Below are 9,096 nucleotides of genomic sequence, written 5' to 3'. Positions count from 1 at the left end.
CATGTGCTATTTTAATCATTTTAAAGGTTGAAAAATTCTATGCTGACTATGTTAATGATGCTCCAATCCTGACTATATCAATGACAATAATCTTACTCTACAAAAGGTGGATATAAGTTCTTTATTTATTAATTCAAAAAATAATAGATGTTATAAGTAGGGGTGTTAATGGATCGATTTCAATTCAATTCCTAAATGAATAAGAATCATTAATTTTTATCAGTTTTGAGTTCGATTATCAAATTAATGGAATTGAAATTGAATTTGTAATTGTCCAAAAAATTATCCCTTAACGATTCCTTCAATCAATTTTACTACAAGAGATCAGGGTATTAAGCTATTATCTTACTTGTTTTATTTTACCCTAGCACCTAAAAATAACAATTGAGTTGAAGTAATTTTATGTTCGTTGATTCATTTTTGCAATGTTTGGTAAGTACCCACTAATCCTATAAATAAATATATTGAACACAAAGATTTTTTCAAGTAAGTTTTGTTTCGTATATACTTATCAAATCGACAAGAACAAATTTTGTATGAACTATAGAATAAGTCTATTAAAAAATTTCGAGTTCTTCGATCTAAAATTGTTAATTTTGAGATTTTAATAATAATTTTTTCATTTTTTCTCAAAACTCAAAAGAAGATGAATATGAAGAGAATAAGAAAAAGGAAGAGGAAGTGATTTTTTTTTCATCAATAGATTATCGTAGGTGCAAAGAATATGTATAAAAGGGTAGAATTATAAAATGTCTTCTTTTTTATATTTTAATAATATGAGTTTGACTAATTAACTTTATTAAATTAGTAAGGATTTCACCCTTAGTAAAAGTCTTTGGGCTCAACTTGTGGCATTCAAAATCATGATCCAATTCTTCAAGCTTACTTTGAAAAGAAAATTCATAGTTAAATTTTAATTTTAAATTTGAGAATAGGGTAGAGCCAGGATTTTGCCCATATGAGAGCAGCGAAGAGTGGAAAAAATTAGTTGGGGGCAATTAAGAGTGGAAACATTTTATGCAAGGGTAATAGTGATTGATATATAGTTTTTTTTATCCGTCACTAATATTTTTTTACAACTGCTCACTTATCCGTTGAGACTAATATTATTATTATTATAATTATTAGTAGTAGTAGCTGTTGTTAGATCAGAGGTTTTTTCGAGAAATCTGGAGGGCTGTTGTGGAGGATTGCCATGAGGAATGTGTGACTGTTTGACTATTAAGTGGGTACAATGAGACGTTTAGGGGTTTGCAAATGGAGCGCCCTAAAAGACGATACACCCTTATAACAACCTCCTGCATCTTTCAACTCTCGCTCACCACGCACGACAAAAGCGGGAGAAGTAAAAGTGAAGTGGCAAAAAATCTAGGGTTTAAGAAAATCCAAAACGATGACTCCGTTGAGCTCCCAACAGATCTTACAGGATAACCAGACTAGCGATCCTTCATCCATAAATGTCCTTCTACTCAATCACAAGGCTCTTTCCGATGTAAGTCTACTTTATTCGAGTTTTTAATATTTATCTGCGAATCGATTCGATTATCCATATAGGGTTCATTGAGCATCACAAACACGGCTTTAAAAATTATGGTTTCCTGCGCAGGTTTCGTGTTTGAGCGATTTCAAGAACCTAGAGAGACTCGATCTCAGCTTCAACAATCTTTCATCGCTCGAGGTATATATATTATATTTTATTTTTCTTCGTTTTGTTCCCTTAGTTTACTTGCGCACCACAAGAAAATATTTTTCCCTCTTGACGTAGAAATCGTGTTCTAGGCGAAAATGATTTTTCCCGCTAAAATGTGCAATAAAAAATGCGGTTAATCACATTTTTGCGGGAAAATTATTTGCCCTAAATTTAAAATGGAAGAATTATAAACACATATATGATACATACATTCATTTGAGTTGAACTTTTCTTTGCTACTTATCATTTACTTCAGGGGTTAAGACCATGTATCAATTTGAAGTGGTTATCGGTTTCACAAAACAAATTACAGAGCTTGAGAGGAATCGAAACCCTTTCTAAGCTTACGGTAAGTAACAACACTTTTCCTTTATTTATTTATTTATTATTATTATTATTTGTCCTCTACCAGTGTTTTATCGGGCGTCAATTTGCCTTATTCAAATGTCGCAACTTCCAAATGGGTCCTAATAGTGTGACCGAGGATCTCAGATGAAAGCACATCTCATTGGATAACTAGTCCTACACCTTCTTTTTTTTTTTTTTTTTCTGGTTTTGATACCTAAAAACACGGTAATTCCATGCATGAGAAGGGGCATTCTGATGGGAGTCTATTTGTTTGTTTTCTGATTTGATGAAGGAAAGACCATCTTTTGTTTTTTTATGTCAATCAGGTGTTAAATGCTGGAAGGAATAAGCTTAGATCAATGGATGAAGTCAGGACTCTTATAAGCTTACGAGCATTAATTTTGAATGGTATGTTTCATGACTTAATTTAGTCCACTCCATCATAGTTTCAATATTGATTTGAATTTTATTCTACCAAGTATCATTGTTTCATCCTTCCCCTTTTTCTTTTTTTGCAGACAATGATATATCTTCCATTTGCAAGCTTGATCAACTGAAGGAATTGAACACTCTTGGTATGGGAATTGAATTTTTGAGGTTGCATGGGGTTTCAAGTATTTCATCAGTTTGTGACATTATAGTATACATCTTTTCAATCTGTGTGTCCTTGTTTTTTTTTTTTTTTTTAAAGTTTCTTAACAATTAACATGGCTAGGCCCAATCTATGGGCACCCATGCCTCATCCTCATAATCGATCTATTGGAAGGTTTGAAAAAAACAAAGAAACTATTTTTATTTTTTCCTGTAGTAGTACATTTTTTGCCCAGCATCTTCATATCCCTTCATTACTTTTGTAGTCTTTGTGGCTCTGATTTCACCCCAGACCAGTTGCCCGCCTGTTTTGTTACTGTGGTGCCAGAAGTTGGGGGACACAAGATGAGGAGTGGAAGTAGGACAAAGGAGGCATTCAAAATGAAGAGCGGGAGGGATTCAAGTAGTTCTCTTGTCAAATTAATTATGCCCTTAGTCCAAGGGGTCTAGTATCTAAAGTCTCTTTTTCACCAGGGTTGGTGTGCCAAGAGATGGATTTGATTGGTCAATGAGCTATCAGAGCTCCTCATGTCTCATCACTGGGTCAACCAATGGTTTGGCGTCGTGCGTGCATGATCGATAAGTCATTCTGATTTCTCTAGAGCATGATTGAACTTGTCAATATCAGTCAGACATGTCAAGTGTTGGCTTTTGACTTAGTTGTTTGACATCTCTCTTGTGCTTCATGCAGCATACCCACCTTTCCTCAAGTTATCCTATCCGTCAACTTTCTTCCTTGAAACATGTCAGGCCACATAAATCCCATAGCTCGGAGACCCCCATTACGCAAGAGAGGCCTCCACACACCATAGGGTCGCTTTTGCATGCCAAACTAGTTCCTCCACATGGCCACAAAAATCTCATAGCTCGGAGACGCCCATTGTGCAAGAGAGGACTCCACATGCAATAGGGTCGCTTTTGCATGCCAAATTAGTTCCTCCACACACACCCGCGTGCGCACACAGATCGTGGCAGCCAGGTCAGCCTTTTGCTAGTGATCTTTGGTCGCACTATCTACACTATTCAACGAAGAAAGATGGTTAGAGGCACTTCCTTCCCCGACTTCTTTCCAACTAGTTCAGCTAGCCAAATGGTAGCAAGATTCCCTTAAAAATAGTCCCTTCTCCCTCTATCTTCTTCTCAATATATGTCTTGTTAGTTATCATAGGGTTATTAGGTGGATCCGTTATGACAACCTTAATCTGTGGTTGCCAAATTCGCTAAAGAGATTTTGGATGTATACGTTGTAGGTTACTTTTGATCATGTACTCTGGGGAGATTATGAGGCTGTGGATTTGCTTGGTAAAAGGGGTTGTTTTCAGGATGTGGGCGGCTCCTTCAACTAAGCATCCCTCTTCCTCCTTCAGTATATAGTATTAGTTTTTTAATTATTTAACTTTAAATTGATGGTTGTGTTTCCTTTGTTTACTTCACATGGGTTGAACAACTGTATATCCATCTCTTTCAGCTGGTTTTGTTTGAGCTTTGCATGTGTTGGATGCACAATACAACCTCATGCACGCATTTGCAAAAATTATTCTTGACACAGTTTATATGCTTGATAACTTATGGTCTACTGATATGGTTGCTTTCTTGTGAAATAAGAAAGTCAATATGTGATCATTAGGAAGAAAATAACGTGTGCTCATTTTATTTTGGATGTTCTCTGCCATTTGGGATTTCTCTGCAGTTCTTTCTAGAAATCCAATTTGTAACATGGGTGGCTCTTTGGTCAAGTTGAAGTCGATCACAAAAGTAAGCAGCAAGTCTATGGATCCATTTTTCCACCTACCTGCACAGAACCATCTTCCTAAAAATTATTAAAGTTGGGATTTTTTTTTCTTGATTCCAGCTGTCTCTCTCCAATTGTGAACTTGAAACCATTGGCTCTTCAATCATGTCCCTTGTGGATTTGAAGGAGGTCCGACTTGCTCACAACAGTATCACGGTAAGCATTGTACTCATTACCAAAGTTTTATTGAATCTAGGCCTTTCTTAAGCACAAATTACTTGCCAAATGATTCAATTCCATTTTAAGGCATCCATATCTTAATTTTACCCTTAGTCACTGGTACACTACTCATTTTCAATTTCTCCCTCTCCCTCTCGTAAAAACTAACATTGTTCTCTCTCTCTCTCCTCTGTCCAGACTCTCCCTTCTGAGTTGTCACATAATGTAAAGCTCCGAAACCTAGACCTAGGAAACAACTTGATCTCACGTTGGTCGGATTTTAAGGTAGGCCATTTGATGTTGTACTCATTGTTACTTCTATTCGGTTGTTTTTTGTTTGGGGATCTTTGGAATATTGCTCATTTGAGAATGTCTTGGATTGAAAAACAATAGGTACTTTCCTCTTTACCCAGCCTGAGAAACCTCAATTTACAAGGGAATCCTGTTGCTGAAAAGGATAAATTAGCTAACAAGGTGACACTATTATTACATTTCTTGTTTTTATCTCCTCTATTCAAGTCTAAATAGGCCCCTCTAATTTCTTCTTTGTTTTGATTTTTAATTACTAAGAAATACTATTACTGCAGATAAAAAAGTTAGTACCAAGCTTGCTGATCTTCAACACTAGGCCTATAGAAAGAAGCAAGAATAATGAGAACTCCAATAGAGATGTCAATCGGCACGAAATTAATGATTCTTCTGTTAATTACACTACTCATCTAAAGGAGCAGAAGGAAGTAAAGAGGGAAAACCTTAAGACAAATGAGAAGATCTCTAGAAAAAGTGGCACCAAGAAAGAAACAAAAAAGGTCTCCAATAAAGAAATCTCGGGTAGCGACAAAGATGACATTGTAGTGGAAAAGGAATTAAAGAGAAAAAAACCAAAGAATGTAGACGACAGCAATCTCGACCCAATTGATGATGGAGAAACACCATTTATGGAACTTATCTTTTCTGACAGTGCTGGGAATCCCAAAGATGGCAACAGAAAGAAAGTAAACCTGGAGACTTCTCTAGACATTAAATCACATGGTGGTGTAGTTACGTTTCCTGCCAAGAGAAAGAAAACAACACCCAAGAGCCTAGTAATGGGTAGTTCTGCTCACCAGTTTTTGTCTCCCTCAACTGAAGTTGGAATGGGCGGGCCATCAACATGGGATACTTAATATGCACAGAGGAATTCACATTTATGGTTCCGTGGGCTGTGATAAGTCATTTCTGGTAAGAAAAATTAGATCACCAATTTTTGAATATCATTGTTACTTTTTCGCTAAACCCTGATGCTAGTTTTGTTAATTTCAATCAAATTTCTTGTTTTTGATTGAGACAAGAATAGGTCTTCACCACGATACTAAGATAAACTAAACTAGTCATTGTTGTATCACAGTATCAGATCAGACATCTTTGTTACCCTTTTTTTTTTTTTTTTTTTTTTTTTTTTTCTGTAGTAAAAAACTTACTGCCTATCCAGCACACCAAAATTGGTTGCCTGCACTTTCTGTGCCCGATGACAAATTTAGTAGCGCAATATCACCACTAAAGTAAAACTTTGATTCAGGTGAACAACTTCACTTTTGTTGTTCTAGAATGCATCAACAAACATGGCTGTGAATCCGACCCTGTTATGTTGAAGGTCTTGGTTTAGAAGGCCTACTAATAAATGATGGGTTTGATGAAATTAACTTTTCATAACTAATGAGTCGACTCACTGATTTTTGGTGATACGAGGTTAGATCAAATTGATTTTCATAAGGTGAGTGAGTCGATTTACTGATTTTTAGCAAGCTGGCCCTGTTAGAGTTATTTGAAAAAGTTGAGCCATCTACTCATCACTCAGTCCTTGAACTTGCATTAGAGCTGGCAACGAATTTTTTTAGATATATACCTAATCCGATCCGAACGGATCAATGAATATGTGAACCAAATCCAATTCATTTCATTTATCCTTAATCCAATCCAAACACAGGCCTTATTTTCAAATGATTAATGTTAAAAAATAAAAAAAATAAAAAAAATCTAATATAAAATCATATAAAATTTTAAAAAACCTATTTTTCAATTAGAAATATAGTGGGAAATAAAAAAGAACACATGTTATCTCTATATATTTATATGAAATTAAGAATAATAATAATCAGTTTTTTTTCTAGAGCGGATTGGGGTAGATCCGATCCAAAATTATTTTGGATCTAAGATGCTAATTCGAATTTGATTTTTCATGTTTTTTCAAATCGGTTGACATTAGATATATTTCAAATCATTGTCAGCCCTAGCTTGCATGATGCCAATGCATATACTTTCAAGTGCATCTTTCGGCATGCAATCCCATCAAATTTATTTATATTTGATATTGTGAATTTCAAATTTATTTATATTTGATATTGTGAATTTTTCAGATAGACGAACAATGAGAAATGTCATTCCCCCTATTCCAATAATCCCCTACATATCTCTTATGATTTTTTATTTTTTATTCTTGATTCCACATTGTTGTGGCATTAGGCCATGGTATTGGTGGTGAACACCTCATCATGTCCTGAGCTGTTGAGTTTTTTCGTCTGGTAGGCTCCGAACTATGAAGTTCAAGTTTGGCTGTTTATGTAGAACAATATATAAGAAATCAATTTAGCCTGGAAAAATAGAAATTGGGCTTCATCATTGGCATGAGGTTTCATGTATTTGTTGCCGAGGAGAATGCACGAGGGATGCACATCTTGCTATGTATTGTATTTATCAATCATTTTTATTTTATTTTAGGAATATTATGAGTTTTATGTGCAAGTAATCCAAAATTTATTAAAAAATGTAGATGGGTAAGTAGAATAACCATATAGTTCATGTATAAACCTTTATTTATGTTAATTTTAATGGTATTATACTATTATGTTAATTTTTTATTAATGCAAGTATTAATTGTATATTTAGATTCAAAATATTTAATACTGTTATCATTTAAATATAGATTTTTCAATTATACTATTTATTTATTTTTAATTGCACACCAACAAGCAATTTATAGTTTTGTAATTATGCTTAAAAGTTAGTGTGGATTAAATGGTTTTGTTGCAAAAAAAAAAGTTTGCTTGGTACTACAGTAAATTTAAGTAACTCGCAAGATGTTAAGAAGAATTCTAATGACAAGTAGTTTTGTTCTCTAGCTTTGGAGAGAAGCTTTCTTCCAAAAAAGAGATGCAGAGAACTCCAAAAAACTAACCCATTAAATCAGACAAATTTAGAAATTTGGTTTTAGTGCAACTTGGATGCCCTTCGTACTTAGTGCTAACTTGCTCACTAATATAAACTAATTCAAACTAATTCGTCTTATAGTTGATAAAGGCGATCGAATGATAGATACGGGAGATGGGGTTCGATGGATGACGGACATGATTGAATGGGTCTCAATCAGTCAAGAGGTTTGGATCCAAATTGGCCGTTTATTTACACAAATTTCTCTGTAACACATTAACAGACTAAATTGGATTCTGATTTTATCCTCCATTCATTTTCCCTCTCTCCTTGGTGGAATGGACCACAACCATATCCTGTTGGAGAGGTACACATAGGGAAGCTCCATCAAAGATGCAATTCCACAATAATGGATCCACTACAAAATCTTCAGTGATTTCTAGAAACCCAGTGCTGATATTTATGAAACTTGTGTTTTCTTCTAACCCCAATCATACGTTTGATGGAGAGATTCTCAAACGAACAAAATAAAGCTAGAGGCCAAAATGCATTTCAGTGTCCTTTTGAGTGAGAATTGGACCACCCTACCTACCTCCAGGTTGGTTACAAGTTAAATGTAGAACTTCTCTTTGCTGTTCTACTTTGATACAGAAAGTTTGATGTCACACCAGCAAATGCATTGCATCACTTTTTTCTTTTTTGGACCCATGAATATTGGTCATCATGATAGTGTTGAGATCTAATGGACCACAAATGACCAATCTGGATAGCATGAAATCCATACAATTGATCATCTTATCTTGAAGATAAATTTCAATCATTGGATTTTGTGTTTTCCTTTTATTAAATGATACTAATGTAGGCGTGTTTCACTGTCGTTTCCAATGGTTGTACATTTGGGAACCGTTATCATACGTGAAACACTTTCCTTAACTAACTTAGTAAGATTTGAAATCTTACTAACGGTCGTTTTGCTTAAATGGATTACCACGTCACTAAAGTAACACCACAGCCTTTTAAATTTCATCAAGAAACTCTGATATAAAAAAAATGTGAAAATGGACGAGAGTACGATAACTCTCAAAATTTAAAATTTAATGGTGAAAATTTAATATTTTTAGATTTTTTTTTTTTTAAGTTCATTAAACTTTGTCCTCTACAATCCTGAAGCCTCTGATCATGTTTTTGGAGACCACAAGGTGAGCCAAAGGACCTAGCAAAACTAAGGGTGAAATCCTTAGTAAGTGAGGGTAGTTGGACTCTTACCATACCATCTCACCATCACCCACTTACTCGAGGCATTCAATAACTTCTACCAACAGCACCTACC

General features: G+C 34.8%; 1 protein-coding gene across 1 annotated transcript; it reads left to right on the top strand.

The window, feature by feature from the left end:
* The first annotated feature begins 1,164 nt into the window (after positions 1-1,164).
* Positions 1,165-5,990, top strand: LOC147385491 (Leucine-rich repeat (LRR) family protein). The gene is made up of 10 exons (XM_086423622.1): positions 1,165-1,492; positions 1,607-1,678; positions 1,947-2,039; positions 2,365-2,446; positions 2,557-2,613; positions 4,320-4,384; positions 4,482-4,577; positions 4,779-4,865; positions 4,974-5,054; positions 5,168-5,990. Exons 1-10 carry the CDS (start codon positions 1,394-1,396, stop codon positions 5,744-5,746), a joined length of 1,311 nt encoding a protein of 436 aa, XP_086279748.1. The 5' UTR covers positions 1,165-1,393; the 3' UTR covers positions 5,747-5,990.
* Positions 5,991-9,096: the final 3,106 nt, after the last annotated feature.

This window comes from Akebia trifoliata, chromosome 14, assembly GCF_017979445.1.
Source record: "Akebia trifoliata isolate Shusen 1 chromosome 14, ASM1797944v1, whole genome shotgun sequence".
In the NCBI taxonomy this organism is placed as follows: domain Eukaryota; kingdom Viridiplantae; phylum Streptophyta; class Magnoliopsida; order Ranunculales; family Lardizabalaceae; genus Akebia; species Akebia trifoliata.
The sequence above is the reverse complement of the archived record's forward strand: the minus strand, read 5'-3'. Positions and strand labels throughout refer to the sequence as shown.

Coding starts and splice junctions, on each gene's coding strand:
- LOC147385491 (XM_086423622.1), top strand. CDS start 1,394: ATGACTCCGTTGAGCTCCCAACAGATCTTACAGGATAACCAGACTAGC. Junction 2,447..2,556: donor ACGAGCATTAATTTTGAATG/GTATGTTTCATG, acceptor CTTTTTTTGCAG/ACAATGATATATCTTCCATT. Junction 4,866..4,973: donor CACGTTGGTCGGATTTTAAG/GTAGGCCATTTG, acceptor GAAAAACAATAG/GTACTTTCCTCTTTACCCAG.